Here is a 24,349-nt window from a genome sequence, read left to right on the forward strand (position 1 = left end):
TTATTACCCATATGAGCCTACTTTATGGATTTTACATTCTAATAAGTTATGTTACTTCCACTCTTGACTTCTGTAATAGGCATAAGCCCCACCCCCCTCAATGTTTCTTGCACCAGTTTCTTATTTAGTGGTTTGGTCAAAGGATCGGTCAAATTCAACTCTGACTTCACAAATTATAGGGATATAACCCCTGTTTCAAGTAGTTGCCACACAATATTGTGCCTTAGGCATATATGTCTGTTCTTCCCATTAAATATTTTACTTTTAGCCTTAGCAATTCCAGCTTGGCTATTGCAATGCATATACACAAACGGGGTTGGTCTCGTCCATAAAGGGATATTTGCTAAGAGGTTTCTAAGCCACTCGACTTCATAACTTGCCTTTTCTAAGGCAATAAACTCAGTCTCTATAGTAAACCGAGTAATGCAAGTTTGCTTGGCAAACTTCCAAGAAACTGCACTTCCACCAAGGATGAAAACATATCCACTAGTGGATTTCATCTCATCTGAATATGAGATCCAATTTGCATAACTAAATCCTTCAAGGACACTTGGAAATCCATTAAAGCACACACCATAGTTAATGGTGCCTCTCAAATACTTAAGAACTCTACGAACAATAGTCTAATGGTCCTGATTAGGACTTTGGGTGTACCGACTCAATCTACCTACTACATAAGCAATATCAGGTTTGGTACAGTTCATTAAGTACATTAGACTCCCTATGATTTAAGCATACTCTATTTGGGCAATACCATGTTCTCTATTTTTCTTTAGCTGTGAGTTGGGATCATAAGGAGTTGACACTGGTTTACAATCAAAGTGTTCAAACTTCCTTAGGATCTTTTCAACATAGTGCTCTTGAGAAAGTTTAAGCTCATTAGGTGTTCTAGTTATTTTAATTCCTAGAATCACTTTTGTATTTCCTAGGTCTTTCATATCAAACTTAGAACCTAGGAATTTCTTGTAAGGTATTCTATTTTGCATATGACATGTGGATAGCATAGCTCCCTCCCCAAGTCACCTTGGGTGCACTCTGTAAACGAGATATGTACAACTCGATTTTGAATAAATTCCTCCAAATAGACGTATGAAAAGACTCTCTAAAAAATTTCTCTGAAAAATTTGTATTCATATAGAGAGGGGTGACCTGCTTTTATAAGCCATTAACACAGTTCCAATGAGAATCTACTTGTAATTAGAATATGACTCAAAGTGAAAGAGGATTCTACTTATAAAAGGAATTAGACTCCACTAGCACAATTCCAACAGAACTTTTCCCAAAAATATAACACTAATAGAATAAAATAAAAAATAAATCTCAATAGGACTCTTCCCAAAAATATAACACTAATAGAATAAAATAAAATAAAAAATAATTCTTAATAGGACTTTTCCCAAAAATATAAGACTAATATAATAAAATAAAATAAATTAAGAATAATTCCCAAAAATAAAAATAAAAATTAGTTACACTCTTCCTACATAGAATGATACCTACACACCATCCAAAGCAGCACATGTTAGCCATATAGCATTTTTGTCTACCCTAAGGCACCACACAGACATAAATCAATTGGGCACTTTGCATGCTCGCCTACTAAGTATTAACTACAACATACATTAAGTGCATTGATTGACACAACCATTATGAGACTAAAATGCTAGACTTCAAAACTCATCAAGGCACAACAATCGTTATAGGCTGACAATTATTGGCATTAAAGACAATAACGCAGAATCAAAGATACAATTAAGACACCTAAGAAGACATTATATTTGGGCAAGGAATAAATGGCCATGTTGGACCATAAGAAAGGTACATTGTCATTTTGTCCAAAAAAACCTTTTTCTTGCTTAAGTCTTCCATCTCTGACTTAAGCTTTGGAGGGGTGTGCCCAAAAAACCCATTCGAACATTCCTTTGTACAAGTTTAATAGCCGTCCATATCACACGAAGGCTAACTGGATCCTTCTTTATTGGTTGTGCACCAACATTTTCTATAAGAGTTTATATCTTTCGGAACACTTTTCTACAAAAGCTTATAAGAGTTTTCTTTCGTAAAGATTCTTCATACTAATAACATGTTAAAGAAATAGAGTTATGAAATAAATCTAAGGTGTGGTTTTTAACTTTTTATTGATTCAAGTCTCATATTTATAGGAGTTGAAAAAACTATAATTAAATATAATATTCAATTCTTTATCGAGAATAGCAAAAGTCTAGTTCACAATTATCCTTAGATATTTATAGCAAAATGCAAATTATTTATGTAACCTCCTTTGATTCCATAACACATGTTACAAGTTTTATCTTTCCAAAATTTAAAAGATAGACCTCATTCTGTACGATCTTAATGTTTTAAATAAGAATAAAGACCACCAAATATTAGCGCTTGAATCGTCCCCCTGGCGCCACACAGCGTGAGCTACAGAGAGCGGGAGTTCCAGTCCTTGAATTTGAGCAGAAAAACGTGATCGCTACGACAGGTGCTCCCCGATTTCCCCGTTCAATAAGCTCGTCTTACATCTCTCATCCCACCTTCTTCCATTAATTTCTCTCTAATTTGCAAACAAACGACGAACCCTACCATACTGTTTGTTTGCACGGAAAATATTTCCAGCAATTTTTTTTTCCCGGAAATCAATATATTTTCTGCTGAAAAAGGAATCTTCTTCCCTTAAGTTAGCAGACTGAGAAGACATGGCAGATTTCCCCCAGCTTCGTTTTGCAACACCCACTGACACCATCGGAGGCTTAGAAAGGAACTTTTTCTAGGAACCGCTTCTATCGAAACAACAGCCCTTGGTTTAGGAATTTTAAAGATGTGCCTTTTAAGTGGTATGTTTATTTATTTATTTTAATGTATGTAGATAGAGAGGACTTTGTCATGGATAAGTGTAGATAGAGGCTTTGGAATGGCTCATATTTCTGGTAATGATGTAAAAAAGATTAAATCTGAGGGGGAAATTCATGAAAGTGGCTGGTCAAATGAGCATGACAGTGTTCCATTGCAAGTACGGATGCAAACGTTATTTGCAACTACGCTCCCTTTGCATTTGGGTGCATCAGTGTGAGTTTCAAATCCTACATTCTTGTTCTCTGTAGGGTATTAAAATCGTAGGCTGTACTAGAAGTGCCCCCTTAATTTCACATATGTATATTTTGCATAATTTGCAGGTCCCACTCTGAGACAATTGTTAAAAAGAAAGATGATCACTGTGATTCTGAGGTAATTTAAGTATGGAATATTTTTTTATTTCCTTATTTCATTTCAATCTTTTGCACATTTGTTTGTGCTGAACAAACAAAATTTGTGACTTTGGGTGTAAACACAGGTGGCTTTTATTATGATTCTTTGATTTATTATAACCTGTGGATATGTTCCATGTTGTTTAATTATTGGCCCTTATTTTTTGGACAATTTCTTGTGTCTGATAAGTTGATGATGAATACATTTTTTTTATTAGGTGATTAGAACTTTGACTCGAAATTGAAGCTTAGAATATTTTATGGTTTGAGTTTATGTTTGATATTAAGGCATGCAAAGTTCCATCGGTTTGATTCCAATTTTGTACTGCTGACTTTAAATGCAGACTGAATTCTAGATTTTTATATTGATTTCTAATTTCAGGATTAATTTCTTTTCTAATATTTCATTCTCTATTTTGGGTTACCTGATATTAGTGGCTTGTCGCTAGGCAATCATTTTTCTTATGAGGCTTAGAATTCTGACAACATTTTATGAAGCTTTTGTGCCTTGTTTTTGGAACCTTATTTAGTGAAGGATCTTCCTCTTATGTGCTTGATGTTTACAGTTAACACAAAATTTTTGTCTAACATGACTCTACTAGACTCTTACATTAAAGTGCCTATTAAGGTACAATTCCTAAAAAGGTTTCTTCAGAAAAAAACAGCATTTCTTGCAGGAATGTTTTGACGGGGTTTGGGATAAGAATAGTGTCAACCATACAAATATAGGCACAAATTGATTTGAAATAGTTGCTTTAATATGTGAGATAATGGTGGATGGGAGTTTTTCATTTTTCTAACATTGCTTCTCTCCCATGTTTGAGTTATGTTGGCATTGAACAAAAGGATGGGTCAAGATTAGTATCGGAATATGATTGAGATTTGCAAGGGAGATGATGATGGAATGAAGGTTTTTCCTTACCTTTCCTTTCCTTCTCTGTCCATGTATAATATGATGTTGGGGTTGGACAAAAGAATGCAGTTAGATTATAGTTATATGAAAGAATACAAATTAAGATGCTGATAAAAGTTGCATGTTCTTTTATGGTCTCTCTCTCTCTCTAGGTTATTTGCTTGAATAAAAAGATGTGGTTGGAATGTATTATATTAATGTATAGAGAACTAGAAAAGCAAGGTGGTTTTGCTAATGATGGAGCTGCTTATGTTGGTGGTGATGAGTTGTGGTTTTTTTTTTGGTTGCTTCTCTCTTCACAATATTTGAAGAAGAAGAAGATGGTGGCGGTGAATGGAAGTTGTCCTCTTGTAGTGTTGCTTCACTGTCCACATTCATGAGATGTTAGGGGTCAATAAAAGAATTGCTTATATATTGATATTGTATTATATATATAAAGCTATAATAAATCTAAGGGAAACAAAAACCTAGAGGAGGATGATGATGATGACATAAAGGATTGTAATATATTTGAAGAAGAAGAAGAAGATTGATGCTCTGTTAAATACGCTAATGATACAATGGAACAAAATTTGCTTGAGTTTGAGCCATGGGCTTGTGGAGGAGATGATTTTGGAAGCAAGTTCCTTGATGCTTTGCTACAATGTGTTTTGCAAAGATGAAAAGTCCATTGGAAGTTACAGATATCACTTTAAAAGGTTATTAACCAAATGCCATATTATAAAGTTTCTCCGCTCATATTAAAATAAGTTATTTGACAAATGATTCTAATTTCTTAGGAGAACTTTTTGTTGGCATCTTAAATCTAAACAACGAAAGCGGTGCCGATTTTATAAAAAAATGATCTTTTAGGTTTAAAGTGCTAACCTTTAAGTTTGGATGTTCTCAAACCTTAAATTCCAAGTAATGAAAAATCAAATTAATGTCATTGGAAGTCTCGTAGACCCACAATCTTTTGCCCGATGGCTCTTCCTTGATCTTGGCACACTTTCGGTGAGGGGAAAGAGAGGGTGGAGGTTATGACTCTTTTTCTCTCTAGAGGTGGAAGACAACTCAATGGAAAAGTTATGAAAACCCTAATCCTAAGAGGGTATTTATGGGGTTTTCCAATGGGTTTAAGTGATTTAGTCCATTAAGGGCTTGATTCACTTAATCAACCCCAAAATGGGTCTTAATTGATTAATTAGCCCAATAGGGCCTACTAATTAATCAATTAACCAATCTAAAAACCTTGTTCACTTACCTTTATGTAACCTTGCGTAATTATCAAAATGCCTTTTTGCACAAAAGTGAACCTATAACTAATCCAACCTTCACAAATTGTGCCAACAAGGTATATGAGCTTGAGTGGGGACCACTAGGACCCATAGGATAGTATTAGCTCCCTCAGAATCCAATTTTGAAGTTGATTTAACATCCCATTACAGAAAATCAAATGCATTATAGTACCCTATGTAAATAAAAACAAGACACTAAGTGCTCAAGTTTATGACTTGCTATCCATTGTGTTAAGCCTCCCCATGAACTGGTGTTTGTAGTCTAATAAGGTAAAAGCTATTAGTCTTTCAAGACTACCTTTATCATCTTTGAGTTATAGATCCTCCTATTGTGCGTTGAATTGACATGCCTTAACTTTTAAAGAGCTTCTGTCAAGTTCCACTTAAGGAACTACTAAAACCATAGTTTACATGAACACCTCTTTAGGATCACCCAATGGGACACTTTGTTTCAATCCTATGAGATATCATGATGCCTCTATTGATAATATCTATTGCTACTAACTTTCATTAATAGTGATCCAATCTATAAGAAATATATGATCAACTTACGATTTTACCGGTAGGTTAAAGCCACTGCTGACTTTAGCGTAAGTTCAGTATTCTCTCAAGTTGAGAGACAACATAATGAAACAATTTGGTGAAGTCATGACTACTTGATAACCTTAAGTCATGACTCACCGTAGGTACTGTCCAATATGTAACCATGCATACTAGTGCACTCACCATAGGAAACCCATCCTTAGCCACTCTTCAATTAGGAGGTAGTGTACTACAACTTCAAATGGATTGCTTAAGTCCACAAACTAGCTGCGAACAACCAATCAAGTTTTTGGGCATTTTAGAAGGTCACTTGAAGTATTATTTTCCATCAAGGTTGATTAAATATGGTGAGTTGGAGGAGATGGTGTCCTTTATGGATTGGCTTTAAGTACGGAGTTTAAGGAAAGTATGCATCCAATAGCGTGGAGCCTAGTGACTCATGAAAGTTTCTCCATTAAATCTTTGGTCATGGAACTATTTCAGAGAGAAAGGGAGAGATTTTCAGAAAAAGGACATATGTATGGGAGAGATTTCCTGGGAATAGCTTTCTTTGAGCTTGTTTTTAGTGTGTTTCCTTGCTTACAGAAGAAATCCTCTTATTGGTAATCATCTGTCTTTGTTACACTTGGCAAACCAGTGTAGGTGACTTTACCTCTTCTTGTACTGCATTAACCTATCTGGATGCATTCACTTCTTGATATGTCTTCTTGTATTTTAACTCGTCCATCACAATATCAATTTCTGCACTCATTTTAGTGACATGTCGGCTTTGCTTCCTAGCAATCTGTGTGATAAAAACATGGAAGGTCTTATTGCCATTGTGAAATTTTCACTCAGTAACATCACACAAGACTAAAATGCTTCTCCACTTGTATTAGCCATGGTCTCTTGAGTCTCCTTTCCCTTATGGATGATGTTTCCAAGTTGACCAAGATAATGGAAATAAGAGCCTTTTGTTATCCGTTTTTATTTATTTGTTTCTGATTAGGCAAGCAAATTTACTGGAAAACACCGAAGTGACTTAGCCCAAATAGATGCTGGGCATAAAATTAAGAAAAGGTGCCTTGCACTCAAGATCAAATCATATAAGCTATAAAGTCTGAAAGTAGGTTGGAGATTTCTCTTAATAACAGTAGATTTGATTGCCTAGAAACAAAGATAAAGGGAGATTGTTCTATGCCTTCATAAGTTCTTCTATTGCCCCCTTCTCATATGCACCATGCTAAAAGGGGGTTGTTCGTCTCACCTTTTTCTTGCTCTCTCTTCCAAACTTTTTGTGTCAGCTTGATGGCACCTCAGGCACTGTGCTTGTAATAATCCACACTATCACAAGAGGCTCATCTAGCATTGACCATAAGGCCTTGGGCCAATGACCATTGTAGCAGAAGGTATATTTTATCCTTCCTGGTTGCACATGTATCATCAATTCTGCTCTTTTTTTTTTCTAAAAAAAACCACCCAATATTAGCTGAATTATTCCTATTAGATGTCGTATGCATAGAATTCTTCACTCTCATTTTTTGGTAATGAAATTCCATGCTATATGCAGGGTGCCTTCTGTTTCCCTTCTGCTAGCTTTGGTGCAGAAAAGAAGGATGAGTGGTTGTCACAAGACCAAGGGCATGGCAGTCAAGTTCTTCAAGTAGTTACTTCTGAAATCCCAGAGTTCAAAATTTCAGTGGATTCTGGAGCAAGTGATTTGTGTTCACAAAATGTTACTTCAAACCAATGTGTGGGTATAGCTGAGGATTTCTACAATCAAGGGACTCAAATAAACACATCCTTTCACCCAAATCATATAATATCTACTGAAGTTAGTGCTAATATTCTTGGACCAGAGGAAGTTAATGCCAATGTTTGTACACTTTCTCAAGATCGAACACTCCCAAATCTTACTGTCAAGGTTAGGGTTGAGTATTCTGATGATGACCTAATGAGTCCATTGGGCTGTGATATAAATAGCTCTATTCAGACAGATATGCAAGGGGTCAAGGTAGAAGACGAGATCCCTCATGCCTTTGCAGCTGACGATCTTGATCACATTGTGCTGAAAGAGCGGCAGAAAATGCTGCTACCAAGGTGCCATTCTGATGATTATTAATTCTTTCATATTTTCTGGCCTTTTTGCTGAATTTTATGTGTTTATGTTCCTCATTTGTGTTAAAGCTGTTGCTATCAGTTCTCAGGTTAAGGAAATAATATTATTCGACATGTTATTTATTTATTTATTTTAAATATTACTAACTGATGGAAGTTAGTAAATCTTATTTCATTATGTTATTTTGCAGGGAATTAGTGGGATTGGCAAAACCAGTTCTGGAGGTAATTTATTGTCCTATTTGATTTAGGAGTATAATGTTAGTTATTGAGGCGTATAAGACATTGATGGGTAGAAATGAAGCATCATGTTATATTATGCATTCTTACTCTTCTATTTAGGAGTATGGTATTATGTTAGTTATTGAGGCATGTTGAACAACCAATAAATTGTGCATTCCTCGTACTTCTTTTAGAGAGTTCCTAGGTTGGGAGTTATATGAGGGGAGTCTAGCTGGACATTTTGGTAGTGATAAGACCATAGCTCTAGTTGAAGATAAGTTTTGTTACCCTTTATTGAAAAGGTATGTTGCTTGAATAGTGTCCTAATGTTGTCCTAGTTAGTTAGGTAAGCTTAAGAAACAAAACATAAGTTTGTACACTCCTACTTGTTCCACATAAACCTTGGTGGACCTTAGTGTGAAATTTGTCTTAGTATTGCCCAAGATTGCTAGAGATCATTCCATTTTGGTGGTTTTGGATGGATTCTCTAAGATGAACCATTTTATCCCATGTTCTAAGACCATCGATGCTTTGCATGTGGTGAAATTGTTTTTGAATTTATAAGATTACATGGTTTACCTTCTACCCTAGTGTCAAATGTCAAGTTTGTTAACTATTTTTGGAAGACACTTTGGAAATTGCTTGGAATCACTTTGGAGTATTCCTTTACTTTCTATCCTCCTCAATTAGTCATACGTTATTAAGAATAGTTTAGGCAACTTGCTTAAGTGTCTGGTTGGTGAGAAACCTAGTAATTAGAGTCTTGTTTTATCTATGGTTGAGTTTGCTTGCAAATAAGTTGGCTAATCGGCCCATAGGGAAAAAAAATTGAAGTTGTTAATAGTCTTCAACCTTTGTTAGCCCATTAATCTTGTTTCTTTACCTACTAATTGTTGTCATTTTGGTTTTACCGAGGTCTTTGTTGACCACATTCATGACTTGCATGCTGAGATACAATGGAAAATTGCTTTCAATAATGTGGATTATAATTTTTTTGCTAATGCACACTTTAGGTATAGATAGTTCAAGAAGATGATTATGTTGTGGTTCCAACTTGTCCCAAGCTTACCTTTAAAAATTCCATCAAGAAACTTCATGCATGCTTGATTGGCTCATTCTCTACCCAAGCTTACTTTGCCATTAGTGGTTTTTTTTCTTTTGTAAGTAAATTTTTATCCCCATTGGAATCGGAACCTAGAACTTCCCACAAATCCTCCCAACTCTACGATTTGAGCTAGGCCTCAAGGGCTACCATCTAGTGGTTAACACTTCTTTATTCAATGAATAGATCATCCATTTATTGATGACACTTGGATTACTAACAAGGCTTTTTGTTGACTTGACTATAATCTTTTGGAGCAATATCTACAACATGACTCATTAGAGTCAAGTTATTTTTAGCTCAAGGAAAATGATGAAGATGTAGATGTTAAATTACACGCTTATATTAGGTGTAAATATAGGAAATGATAATGTTTTTTATTTTGTTATTTATTTTAGGCTTATTCTTTTAGAGTTTTCTTCGATTTAGGTTTGCCTATCTATAAATAGGCCTTTGATGTTAAATGCTTTGGACTTAATTAATAATATTCATAAGGGTTGATGACGGTTCTCTAGATAATCTGGGGCACTTACACATTGATGAAGTTTTCCAAGATCACGAGGGAGGGACTGTTAGTGATTTTTCATGCCTTCTGGGTAGTTTTAAGTGGTAGACATTGTGGCACTAGCCTTGTTGGAAGGTTTGACCCAGATGCATAACTTGAGCTTCAGTCATTTGTTAGTGCAAGGTGACTTATCAGCATTCATTTCCTATGTTCAAGATAATGAGAGGCCCTTGGAAGTTGGATTCTTTGTTGCATGAGATTTTGGATTTGTTTGAAGCTGAGGTGTTTGTCTTAGTGGGTTTCTGGTCCCCCAACCATTGGGCTTAGGTGGTGCAATTAGCTTAGAGGTTTTTGTAGGGAATCACATCTTCTTGAGTCTTTTTTTTTCTTTGTTCTCTCTATGGTATGTGATATTTGACTTCATTTTGGCACTACACAGTTTTGCTTTGAAGAACATCTCATCTTTCTTGTACTTTTTTGATTCATGATACAATGAACTTGTTTATGATAAATGATCTTTTAAATAATTCTGAAAAAATCTGAGGGAATATCAAAGTGATCTCTTCTAATGGATGATATGTTATACTATTTTACAAAGTTTATCATACTTGCAATCTTATGAAGGACATTACAATGTTGATGGTTTAGATCATCACAACAACATTTAGGAAGTAGTGGTCATGATTGATGTGGTACTCATTAAGGTCAAACAATAGGATGGACATGACACTAAACTGCCCCTTTTCTTTAGAGTTGTGGCAGAGACTTCTTTTCAGCAGCAGGCAATAGACTATAGCTCCTAGAGGTGTTTATAATATGATAATTTCTTTTGGAGGTTTTGGTAGGAGTCCCATAGGCAAGGCCCTATGGAGGAGGTCCATTGTGGCAACCTTGTGGGTTATTTGGTCAAAAAGAACTGGGAGGATCTTTGAGGATAGGAGGAGACCAGTGTCTGAATTGTGAGAGAATATATGCCTTCTCACTTCCCTCTAATATCAGTTAACAAGGAGTTATTGGGAGTTAATGTCGCTTGCCTCAAATTGGGGATTGTTGAAAGGTGCCTTCCCTCATACTCCTAATTGAATTTGGAAGAGAAACTGAATGATACTCTATTGAAAAAATTTGGTCTACATCGAAAACTTCAATAGACGAAGCAATCCCTTCCTGCAGAATATCATCCGATATTCTCTCTAATTCAAACTAGGGATAAAAGCAAATTTAAACACACTAGGACTTATCTAAACTAAACAGTCCAGAATAATAGGATTCAATCAAGTCTTATCTTTTGGTTTTATTTTAAATTCAAACTCCTAAAAATCTAGGACTTATCTAAACTAAACAATCCAAAATAATATGACTCAGTTAAGCCTTATCTTCTGGTTTTATTTTTAAATTCAAACTCCTAAAAATCAAACCTACAGTTTCAACAGTCCCCCTCAAACTGAGGAATAGATATTGACCATTCCCAGTTTGCTTATAAGAGAATTGAAATGCTGTCTTGGTGGAGCTTTTGTAAGAATGTCTGCAGTTTGAAGTTTGGTAGGCGTGTACTGCAGTAAAAACTCCCCATCCTCAACCTTCTCCTTGATAAAATGTCAGTCTATTTCCACATGTTTGGTTCTATCATGATGAATTGGATTATGGGAGATGTTGATGGCTGCTTGATTATCACAAAACATTTTCATGGGAAACTCACTTGAAATCTCAACTCCTCCATCACATGTTTTAGCCATAGTCCTTCACATGCACCAAGTGCAATAGCTTGAAACTCAGCTTCCGCACTACTCCGAGCCACTACGGACTGCTTCTTACTTCTCCAAGTAACCAAATTACCCCATATGTAGGTACAGTAGCCTGAAGTGGGCCTTCTATCCTTCATGGAACCTGCCCAATCTGCGTTAGAATATATTTCGATTCCTCATTTGGTACTTTTACCAAAAAGTAACCCCTTTCCGAGTGTCATTTTCAAGTACTGGAGAATTCTGTGAACTGCACTGAGATGTTCTTCAGTGGGGGCTTGCATGAACTGACTAACCACACTAATAGGAAAGGCTATGTCTAGCCTAGTTTGGATAAATAGATCAACTTCCCAACAGGTCTTTGGTATTGACCTTTGTCAATTGGAGGGAACAATTGTGGTTTCAAGGCTTGACTTACTTGTTGTTACAGGGGCTGTTGAGGTGACGGATTAGAAAATTGGGGCTGGAAGAGCAATATCAGCTAGAATAGCAATATCCCAAAATTGATATGAGCTGGAATTCCTTGAAATCTCCCCTTGAAGCTGCGTTTTAGGAAAATAGGCTTGATGCTCAAGGAATGTTACATCCATGGAAACATAGAACCTTTTTGTGATTGGAGAGTAACATTTATAACCTTTTTGGGTTGAAGAATATCTCAAGAAAAGACATTTGAGGGCTCTTGGATCTAGTTTCGTTCTGTTTTGAGCATGAGTGTTGACAAAAACGTTGCAACCAAAAATTTTTGGTGGAAGGGATGACACTAGTTGAATGTTAGGGTAGCAATTTTTTAGGACTTCGATGGGAGTTTGGTACTATAATACTCTAGGGCATTCTGTTTATCAAGTATGATGCAGTGAGAACGGCTTCCCCTAAAAAATATTTAGGAACATTTGTCGTGAACATAAGGGATCAAACACTTCCAATAGATGGCGGTTTTTTCTTTATGAAATTCCATTTTGTTGTGGTGTAGCAATGATGAATAATGCCATGTTCACGAAGATACGGTCCAAGAATTGAATTAAAGTATTTAGTACCACTGTCAGTGCGGAAAATTTGGATTTTGGTTTGGAATTGAGTGTTAATCATGACATTAAAATTTTTGAAAATCTCTTTTGCTTTAGATTTTTCTTTTAACAAATACAACCCAACATATTCGTGTATGATCATCAATAAATGAAATGAACCACTTAGAGCATATTACGTAGCTAATATTGGAAGGTCCCCATAAATCACTATGTATGAGTGAAAAAGGATGAGATTTTTTATAAGGTCGTGAAACATAAGAATTTCAACAATGTTTAAATAATTGACAGAACTATGAAATGACTCTAAGTTTTTATTTCCAAATAACGATGGAAGCAACTTTTTCAAATATGGAAAGCTTGGGTGGCCTAGCCTAAAGTGCTGAACCATTATTTCATGGTCACTGGAATTTGTAAAAGATGAAATAACATTGCAGCTTGCCTTTTGAGTGTGTCCTTTTGAAGCTTTATTGCCAAAGATATATAAACCCTCATGCTCCCAGGCACAACCAATCATCTTCCGCATCTCCATTTCTTGAAATTCACAATGATTAGGAAAAAATTTAGTAACAGTTCAAATCTTTAGTGACTTTGCTTATAGAGAGCAGGTTCCACGTAAGCTTGGGAACATGAAGAACAAAGAGCAATCTAAAGCTATTCGGAACAATGACACTCCCTTTACCGGCCACCGGTGAGTAAGAACCATCAACTATTTTAATTTTATAACTCTCAGAACAAGGTTGATAAGAGTGAAAAAGAGTTATATCACCGGTCATGTGATTGGATGACCCGGAGGCGATAATCCATGAGTTTGACTTTGAAAAAGCATTCAAGGCTTTGGAACATATACCTTTATGGGCAATGACACCTGATCCTATAGTGGACGTAAGGATCACGTGTGAGGAGTTTCTGAAGTAGCTCCACCTGTTCTTGGCTGAAAGGTGTTTTGTTGGCTGAGTTATTGGATTGTGGTGGTTCATCATTGGTGGCATGATAATCTCGAGGTTCATTTTCCTGAGTTCTGTTACTTTTCCAATTGGAAGGCTTCCCATGAATTTTCCAACAAGTTTCTCGAGTGTGACCAACTCGATTACAATGATCACGCCATGACTTATTGGATCTCCTTCGTGAATCAAAGTGTTGAGAATTTAGTCCCTTGGTGGCCGAGGCTGATCCGTCGTTGCTCGAAAAGCAATGTGATGAGTTGTCATCATGACCTTCTTTCGACTCTCTTCTTGTCGGACTTCAGAACACGCCTCTCGAAGTGATGGGAGTGGCTTAGTGCTAAGAATCCTTCCTAGGACTTCATCAAGATTTTTGTTGAGTTCCACCAAGAATGTGAAGATCCTTTCTTTTTCCACAATTTTCTGATATTTGATGATGTCACTAGCGCAATCCCATTCCAATTCTTCGTACATGTCCAGTTTTTGCCAATATCTGGAGAGAATGCTGAAGTATTGGGTCACACTGAGGTCCCCTTGCTGTAACTAGAAGTTGACTTTTGATTTCAAACACCTCTACTGCATTTTCGTTGTCTGAAAACATCTCCTTGGCTGCATCCCAAATTTCTTTTGCTGTCTTATAGAATAGGAACGTCTGGCCTACGTCTGTCTCGATGGAATTAGTAAGCCAAGACATAATCATATTGTTCTTGGAAAACCAGGTTTTGTAAGATACATCATTCTTCGCAAGGGCTGTTTTCGCGCTTGTGATGTAGTTGTCTTTGCCTCTCCCACATATATACATCATTACCGATTGAGACTATTGGAGATAATTCTTGCCCTTTAATTTGTGGACAATAATGTGGTGAATGGAATTTTCAGAACCACCATTACCATCGGAATCGTCAAGAGAAGAATTGGAGATGACATTTGAAGACCTTGCTGGATGTTCGCCAGTCATTGCAGTTTTCACCATGTTTATGTTCGGATCTTGGTCTCTGATACCATATTGAATTTGGAAGAGAAACTGAATGATACTCTATTGAAAAAATTTGGTTTACATTGAGAACTTAAATAGACGAAGCAATCCCATTCTGCAGAATATCATCCGATATTCTCTCTAATTTAAACTAGAGATAAAAACAAATTTAAACACACTAGGACTTGTCTAAACTGAACAGTCCATAATAATAGGATTCAATCAAACCTCATCTTCTGGTTTTAGTTTAAATTCTAACTCCTAAAAATCTAGGACTTATCAAAACTAAACAATCCAAAATAATATGACTTAGTTAAGCCTTATCTTCTGGTTTTATTTTTAAATTCAAACTCCTAAAAATCAAACCTATGGTTTTAACACTCCTTTGGTTAAGTTATAATTTATTCGATTAACTTAAAATAAAGCTTTTTATTTTTATTTTTATTTTTTAATTTTTTTTATAGAAGAGAACTTTTAAAGTTTTCTAGTAGTGATAGGATTCCCTATTGGAATGAACTCTTCAGATCTCTTCATAGTTGTTTGTGGAAGGTTTTTGAGAAAAAAATAAGATAGGAGTCAGTTCTGTAATTTTTCCATGTTGTTGATGGTGTATTTGTTTTCTCCTCTCCATGTTCTTGAGTTAGTTTTGCTTAAACATGTACCTCTTTTATGTGGTTTGTGGTTTATACTTTGCTGTGATTGGACAATAGACATTTCGTAGTTTTCATCAGCTACTGATTTTCTGTCATTTTTCTAATTCAATATAAGTTAGTATCTATCAATCATATTTTATAACTTGTGTACAATTATAATTGATTTCTTTTGCTTGATTTTCACAGGGTACTGCACAGCAGGGAAAGACAAACTTTATCTGTTAAATGTCCTAGTGTTATATTACATTATTATTTTTGATTTCTTTTGACTAGAGTGGCTGATTACTTTATTCTACACAGGGTGGGTCTAGAGGGTTGTCTAACCCAGTTATGGAAGACCTTATTCAAGACTGTGCTGGGAAGGGAAAGACAGGTAGTCATTCTGTTGATGAGTCTTCAGTGACTGGAAAGATGACTCACAATGTTCCTGAAAGAAATGCATTTAATGTTGGCCTGACTTCATTTTTTGGTTCATCAAATTGTATTATATCAGGATTACCCCGACATTGTTTGCAATTAGCCAGTTCCTGGCAAGAGACTGAATCAACTAAGTCAAGTTGTTCTATGGAAATTCATGAAAATGACATGATATGCTCATCTGGGAAAATTTCCCCAGGGTGTAAATCATGTGGTATACTGGATGCTGTGCCTGCTAACTCTGATAGTATGACTAGTTCAACTTCATCAACCTTTCTCAAAGTTAAGGCTGAACCATCAGATATGGATGATTTGCATTGCCCAGATATGAATTCTGTGGATAACACACTGCCAGTGAAGAGTGAATTGCAAACTGATGATGAGTCCTGTGGAGATGAACTAGATCATATGTCACTGCGAGATCGGATTAAATTGCTGGTACCAGAAGAGGCTTCTGACTTGAGTATTTCCAGAAAGTACAAATGCTTGAGAAAGATTGAGCATTCTTTTGTGGATTATTGCTCTATTGTTACAGAATGTTCTAAACCAATAAACATCAATCGTCCTAGGAAAAGGAAAAGAAGTGCCACGTAATTTCTGTTTCCACAGAATGAATTTTTGAACATTGTTTTTCTGGTCTTGTGTCTACTGTCTGAGTGTCTTTTGTTTTTTAAAATGAATTGCAGGGATTCAGTTCAAACAGCATTGGATGAAGATGCTCCTGGACTCCTACAGGTACTACACGCACGTTACTTCTTTTATGTTACTTTCCAATGATATTTGTGCTTGAGTTTTTAAAGAAACGTTAATTGGCAGGTGCTAATTGACAAAGGAGTATTGGTTGATGAAATTAGGCTTTATGGGGGAGTGGAGAGTGATGATGCCTTGGATGATTCCTTAAATGAAAATAACTTTTCAGAGCTTGAGGCTGTGATGTCAAAGGTTGGCAACTTTTTTTAGAATCTTTTATCTTTTTAGGCACCCATGTCTTTGTGTCACATTTCACACACACAAAAATTAGTTTTGTGATAGTATTATTTTTTCAAATTTTAATTTTAATTTTTTTTTAAATTTTTTTTAATCCTTAGTAGTTGTTGAACCTTTCATATCCACCCTGACCTTTTACCACTTGCTTGTTTCTTGGACTTAGGTGTGGTTGCGTATTTAGGAAGTAGGTTCTTTTAACTACAAAATTTAGGATACATGGAATTGAATGAAAAGGATCTAAAGTTTAAATGGAAATACAAAGATACGACATAATAAAAGGAAAAAATATAAATAAAAACCAATTAGAAATGGATTAAAAGTAAAGATACCTTCGATAAAAACTTTCTGTCGTATTTATTTTATCTTTATCCTTTCTTACTTATCCCTAAATATGCTTAAATTCTCCATTTTGTATAATAATCTGGTAAGAAAGTTGAAAAGAAGACACAGAATGCTAGAATAGCTTTGATACCATGAGGAAATTCTGAATTATTTCCATTGACTTCTTGAATGGTGATGATTACACATATATGTAGTTACAAAGTCTAATCTGAACTAAGAAAGAAAATAAAGTGCAGCTGCACAATTGGATTCTGCCTAAGAAAGGGAAATTCGACAGCTTAATTATGTACATAATTCTAGAGAAAGAAAAAAGGAGAGGGAAGTATCTAGAAAATAATATTCAGTAATTAGAAGATTGATTCATGCAATTTTGGTCCTTGACTTTTTCAACATTTAATATAAGCTACATTTTTCTTTCTTCTTTTCTTCTTTTCTTTTTTCCCTGGAGATGACACTTCACAATCAACTAGAGTGAATCTTAATAAAATGTTTGTAGATGTGTGCATTTATAATTTTCTGTTATTCTGGTTCTACAACTTTTTTGAGCCATGCACTGCAGTCTGAATTGGGCATCAGTTAGGTTTCTAATTTTAGTGTATTATTATTATTATGATTATTATGATCATCATCATGGTTTTGTGGGGGCAGCTTTTCTCTCAACGCCAATCTGTGTTGAAGTTTGCTCCTATACGCTGCAAAAAGGGTTCAAAAGTTAGTTATTGCTTGCCTTGTTTACTGTCACTGGTGGAGCAGGTAAGAAGTTTCTTGCAACATAGTTCTCTAAGATTGTTAGCTATGGCATATTCTCAAGGACTTTTTCTCCATTCACATTTGATGATTAAATTTTCATCTCATTCTTGTTAAGATTCATTAATTACCCTCTTTTATTGTAGACACGGTATCTTCGCTTTCGAAAATGGCCTGTTGAATGGGGTTGGTGCCGGGATCTCCAAGCATTTATATTTGTTTTTGAAAGACATAACAGGTGCATTTTACCAACACAACTATGTTTCAGGGTGTTTTTTATTCTTTCTTTCTTTTCTTTTTTTCCCCCAAAATTTTTATTCCTTTTGTGTTTTACTGGATGGTGGAAATACTACTGATCCCTTTGACCACAGAATAGTGCTGGAACGTCCTGAATATGGCTATGCAACATATTTCTTTGAGCTAGTGGATTCATTACCCATTAACTGGCAGATCAAGCGTTTGGTGGTTGCCATGAAGCTTACTAGCTGTAGCAGAATTACTCTAATTGAGAATAAAGCATTACTGGTAATAATTTGAATAGACTTCTCTATCCATGATTTCTGTTATTGTGGTTTGAACTATTGTATTACATGGTGAATTCAGATCTTTTTACTGCTTTCTGTAGTCAACATTTTGATTAACCTATTATGCTACTGTATTTTAAGTATTCACAGCCTAACATGTTACATAAGGCAAGGTATGATCTTGAATCCTGAGGCATTTTTCCCTCGCTACTTATGAATTGATGTTTTCTGCTGAGTTGATCATAAGTTGATGCTTTTATTGATCAGAAAGTGGGTCTAAATATTTTCTGATTGATTCTTGCTTATTCCATTATTTGGGATTAAACAGCTGCTTAAACTTTTTATATATGCTTGTGCACCATATGGCTGTTTATTACAGAAATCTCGATGATGTGAGAGCCCTAGATATTTTTTGTTGCTTTTGGGGCTTCTAGTTGGGGATTTAAATCTGAAAGTGGATTAACCCTTTGAAGCAGGATGGGAGGAAAAAAATGGGCAAAAGGGAGTCAGATAAGACAGCAAAGGATAAAGTTGAGATGAGAAAATACAAGTAGGAGAGTAAGGAATAATACCTGCAAAAACTACATGTCTATCTGTAAGCAATTCAAGGAGCCTAAAGAAAAAAAAAAAAATACTAATGGATAGAATACTAGTAGAAACAGGAAAACTAAAGTGATAGGAATAAAACTCCTAATTTGGATAAGAATAGGAATCTTGATTTGAAGTGAATAGGAATCTTTGTCCCAAATGTTTATGCATTTAACAAACTTCAAATGGGTAGTGGGTTGTGTTTATGCATATGTTTATGCATTCATTGTGACGAATGTTTGGATCAAGCCATTGAGACTCATTATCTATAATCCATGTTACATTAAATACTATATGATCCTTCCATTTAACAAAATCTTGTTGATGCCTACCATTGAAAGATACAATAACCTTATCATCAAGGCAATTCTCTATCTGCTGCATGCATTGTTTTCTATAGAAAGCAAATCTCCTTACATTAGCTAAATATGCATTACATACTTATGCAGATAGCACTAGCAATTGCTATGCAATTCTCATCCACCTAGTCTGTAGTGAGGGTAGATTAGGCACCATATATCTTTGGTTTGGCACGAAAGGTTAGGACACATAAAGTGGAGAAATGAATAATTTCTCAATGTCTTAATTCCCAAAAGGGCTAGTGCAAATTATATACATACAAGGGTTGATTGGACTACAACTAATTTAGGACTAAATTAAGGAACCTAATTACTAGGCATACTTCTAAGGATTTCTAGGAAAGAAATAATGAAAGAAGTGAAATATACAACCATACAAAATCAATAACAATATTTACAAACCAATTATAGTCAATTAGATTTGGATATAATTTGTCAAATCTTCCAACACTGTCCTTAAGTAGGTGCAAAGATGTCTTGCATTCGTAGCTTGTCTAAGATTTGATGAAAAACAAGATTTGGTAAGCCTTTGATGAGGATGTTTGCCAACTGCCTAACCAAGGAGACATATGGTATTCAATTCTGTCTGGAATCCATTTTCTCTTTCATGACGTATTGATCTACTTCTACATGTTTGGTGTGATCATGATGGACTGAGTTATAAACTATATTTATAGTTGCCTTGTTGTCATTCAACATTATTGGCTCTTTTATCTTAATCTTAAGATATATAAATATAATTTTCAGCCATAGTAGTTCTCATAAATACCCCGAGGCATAGCTCTAAACCTGGCTTTTGCACCAGATCTGTTCACAACAGGTTATTTTTGCTTCTCCAAGTAACTAAATTTCCTCTTAGACGTGTTGTATTGAACCTGCCCAATCCTCATTGGTATAGGTTTTCAAGTTGAAATCATCATTCTTTTAAAACATTATTCCCTTGCCCAGGGTTGTCTTTAGATACTTGATAATTTTATACATAGATTCCATATGAGACTTATATAGACAATGCATAAAACTAACTCATCACAATTCCAACATATGCTATGTAAGTTCTAACGTGATACATAATCAGTTTTCCCTCCATTCTTTGGTAGATGCCTTTGTTAACCATAGATTCTTCATTCTTTTCCCTTAGCCTATGGTTTGACTTAATAGGGGCATCAACAAGTTTACACCCTAGCATGCTTGTTTCTTTGAGTAGATCTTGTGTAAACATCTGTTGGGAAATAAAAATTCTTTTTTTGACCTTGTAACTTTATCCCCAAAAAGTATCTTAGATTACCTAAGTCTTTGATCTCTAATTCTTTTGCTAGGTATGACTACAATTCTTTAGTCTATTCTAAGTTATTATGGATAACAAAATGATATCATCTACATAGACAATCAAAACAGTTAAGTTATTGAGAGAGGAGTGTTTGAAGAATACTGTGTGATAACCTTGGCTTTACCAATAGCCCCTCTTCACCATTGACTTAGTGAATCTTCCCTTTTCCACTTTCTTGAAATATTCATTTTACTGGCATTTGGGTCATGATTTCCAGTTTTGTATTACCAATTGGTTTATTACCTCATTGAAACTTGTCTGCTGGTTTTATTTATATGTTATGCACATGAATCTAGTGGTATTAGCTTAAGGAAACAGGAAGAATTAGATGAATTGAAGATTGAGTACCTAAGTAGGTGTTTGGTAAAATTTAATACTTATTACTTAATAACTCAAATTGAATTTAAGGTAATTTGTTCTTAAGTTGTTAACTTATAACTTACTATTCATTTTTTACTTTAAATATTAAGGTTGTTTGGTAAAATTAATTTAAAAATTTATTTTAAGTTATCAAATTAACATATTTACCCTCATTAGTTGTAATTAATGTTATTATTATTAATTTTAATTAATCTTAAGCAATACATTTATTTAATAAACATACATACTTAAAAGTATTGTAGATATATAAGATAATCTTATAAAAAATAAATCATGTATGTGGAGTCATGGGTGTTAAATACATTCTCATTAGATGTGGACAAATAAGGCAAAAAGATTTGAGGTTAAGAATAAGTTGATTATTATGACTTAAAATGTAAAATCATTTTTAACTTTAAGTTGTGATATTAAGTTATTTTACCAAATTTACTTAATCTACTTAACAACTTAAATTAAGTTATTAAATCACTTTAAGTTATTAAGTTGATTTACCAAATGACCTCTAAGTGGGTGTTTGGTAAAACTCAATACTTATTACTTAATGACTTTAAGTTAAATTGTTTTTAAGTTGTTAACTTGAAACTTAGTATTTATTTATTACTTTATGTATTAAGGTTGTTTGGTAACGTTAAATTAAAATTTATTCAAAGTCATCAAATTGACATATTTACCCTTATTAATTGTAATTAATGTTTATTATCATTAATTTTAATTAGTATTTATTTTCATTAATCTTAAATAGTAATTTTTTATTAAATATTCATACTTAAAGTATTATAGATATATTAGATAACTTTAAAATATTTACCATAAAAATAAGTTATGGATATGGAGTTATGGTTGTTAAATATATTTTCATTATATATGGGTAAATAAGACAAGAATATTTGGAATTAAGAATAAATTAATTATTTAGATTTAATGCTTAAAGTTATTTTTAATTTTAAGTTGTGATATTAACTTATTTTATCAAATATATTTAATTTACTTGATAACTTAAGTTATTAAGTGACTTTAAGTGAGTAAATTGATTTACCAAACACATACTTAAATTATTTGTTTATTATTTCTTTTCTTGTATATTATTTCTGGTTGCTTTTATAAAGCAACTACTTTTAGTTTTCTATAATATGCCTGTTTATCCCTCTGGTTAGGTTGGAGAAGATTTGACTGAAGGGGAAGCGCGCGTGTTAACAGAGTACGGGTGGATACCAAATAGTGGCTTAGCAACAATGCTCAACTATTGCGACAGAGTTGTTCATGACAAGCAGAATGAGAGGGAAGTCTCAGAGTGGAGGTCTAAAATAGGGAAGCTGCTGATGGCTGGTTATAATGGTGGCATAATTATATCAACCAATACTCTGGAAAGGGTTACAGAATAGATTAGTTACTTTAGTTTGAGGTTAGCGTTCTCCAAAATGTTTGTCAGTACTTATTACAGATGAACATTAAGCATGGTTTTGGCCAGTAGACAAGTCATTTTGTAGTACAAGCTCCATCTTCAAATCGTATTGTTATAGTTAAAGTGAATGTGAAGGGATTTATTTACTTAGTTTTGTATTCTGTAAAAGCTTTAAAAGTTTGACCTTGGCAATCTTTATATTGTTAACTTGTGTCATAGAGTAAATAATAAGGGGATTTATTGTAAAAAAGATACAAGCCTAATCTCATATTTGGTTGGTTGGACATAGTCCAGTATGAGGTAGAATAAAAGAGAGAATAACATTTCTATATTTGGTTTGTAATGAGATGAGATAAGTTATTTCGTTTTTTATCCTATTTTATGTTTCATCAAACATGTAATATGCTAAGTGATGGGATATATTATCCATATATATATATATATATTTTATATATGAGATTATTAATTCTAATATAAGATATAAAATTAACATATATCATATCATAAATTTATCTTTTATATATATGTGTGTATTATTTTTATATTTTGAATAACATAATATAAATTTTTTATTTATAAATTTAAAATATTTTAATTATGAATATTGTTAATAAATAAATAAATAATTATTTATTAAATTTTAAATCATTAAACAATTTCTAAATAATATTAAACGTAAGATAATTTTTAATAGCAAGTATTGTAATAAAATATAATTTTTATTTAAAACAAATTTTGAACTTTGAAAAATAATATATATTTAATTTTATTCTTTATTTATTTTATAAACTAAATATAAACATAACAAAACATATCCATTGCATGTAATACTTTAGGATATTGTATTTATTTAATATAATATTTAAAAATATCATATCGCATTGAAAATGATATCCAGAAATATATATAACTTATTCAATATGATATATATATATATATATATATATATAATTACAATTACCCTTAATACACTCTTCTTGGTCACCAGAAGATTGGCTAGAAACTTCATCACTACTGTCTAGTTGGTTAATATCATTTTCATTATCTGAATCAGTCGTTGACTCAGATTTTGAGGTTTTTAATAAGACTTCGCAAAGCATATTTTTTAAATCTTCTGAGATATTAAGATTATTAATATTTTGTCTAACCTTACAATATTTTTTATAGTGGCCAATCTTGCCACACTTAAAATAAATAATTGGCTTGGAATCTAACCGGGCTTCTTCCCTTTTCTGGGCTTCTTTGTTTATCCTTCTTTGGACATGTTTTGAATTTTGGCATAATTCATGTTTTCATTGCATATGACCTTGTCCTGGGTGTCTATGGTATCAGAGCCATGGGAAGGGAAGTCGGGTTTGTTTTGGGTGTTTTGAGCTATCCTAGGATAGGTAGCAGTGTGCCGAGGAGTGCGAACCCTGCCAGGTTATTGTTGGCCATGGATAGGCGTTTGTTAGGGCTGTAAGGGGCTGGGGTGACGTCTCATTAGGTTTGTCAATATGCTATTAGGCTTTAAATTAAAACCCTAAAATGAGTTCGATTTTTAGAATCATGTCTAGGAGATCCACTGATTCTCAAGATACTGTTGTAAACAGTGAATAAATCAATTATCCTAAGATCTAAAATGAATTAGATGATTGGAAGTTACCCAAGGTGTCTAATCAAGAAATTTATAAGAAATGAACCTTTAAGTTTTTCATAGACTACACCATCAGAACCTCTGAAATGTCAGTAAGCTTAGAACATGATGATCAAGTCATAAGACTCTTGGATAGTAAGTCAGTTGAGAAGCATAAGAAAGATGGCTATAACTTCATACATTTTGGTATGATTCAAGTAGCAGCTAAGCCTTTGATAAGATTAGGTTTAAACACCTCTATTGTCATGTGTTTAAAGGATAATAGACATCTCGATTATCGAGATTCTATTATAAGTGCAGTCCAAGCTGGACTGAATGATGGCCTAGTTTACTTCCAGTGTTTCCTTAACTTCACAGTTAGACTAAGAGATGGCGACATCTTAGATTCAGTTGTT

At 34.0% G+C, this 24,349-nt stretch overlaps 1 protein-coding gene across 3 annotated transcripts; it reads left to right on the forward strand.

The window, feature by feature from the left end:
• Positions 1-2,378: 2,378 nt before the first annotated feature.
• LOC117930814 lies at positions 2,379-22,516 on the forward strand. 3 transcript variants are annotated; one of them, XM_034851556.1, is made up of 13 exons: positions 2,379-2,488; positions 2,873-3,072; positions 3,180-3,231; positions 7,534-8,063; positions 8,273-8,306; positions 15,545-15,617; positions 15,738-16,251; positions 16,348-16,396; positions 16,478-16,603; positions 17,639-17,743; positions 17,884-17,975; positions 18,109-18,262; positions 22,071-22,516. In XM_034851556.1, exons 2-13 carry the CDS (start codon positions 2,918-2,920, stop codon positions 22,296-22,298), a joined length of 2,112 nt encoding a protein of 703 aa, XP_034707447.1. In that variant the 5' UTR covers positions 2,379-2,488; positions 2,873-2,917; the 3' UTR covers positions 22,299-22,516. The 3 variants fall into 3 exon arrangements, with proteins under 3 accessions (XP_034707447.1, XP_034707448.1, XP_034707449.1); XM_034851557.1 differs by lacking the exon at positions 17,639-17,743; XM_034851558.1 differs by lacking the exons at positions 2,379-2,488; positions 2,873-3,072 and adding an exon at positions 4,076-4,161 and having other exon boundaries at positions 3,209-3,231.
• The last annotated feature ends 1,833 nt before the right edge of the window (positions 22,517-24,349 follow it).

The sequence above is a fragment of the Vitis riparia genome, chromosome 14 (assembly GCF_004353265.1).
Source record: "Vitis riparia cultivar Riparia Gloire de Montpellier isolate 1030 chromosome 14, EGFV_Vit.rip_1.0, whole genome shotgun sequence".
Taxonomy (NCBI): domain Eukaryota; kingdom Viridiplantae; phylum Streptophyta; class Magnoliopsida; order Vitales; family Vitaceae; genus Vitis; species Vitis riparia.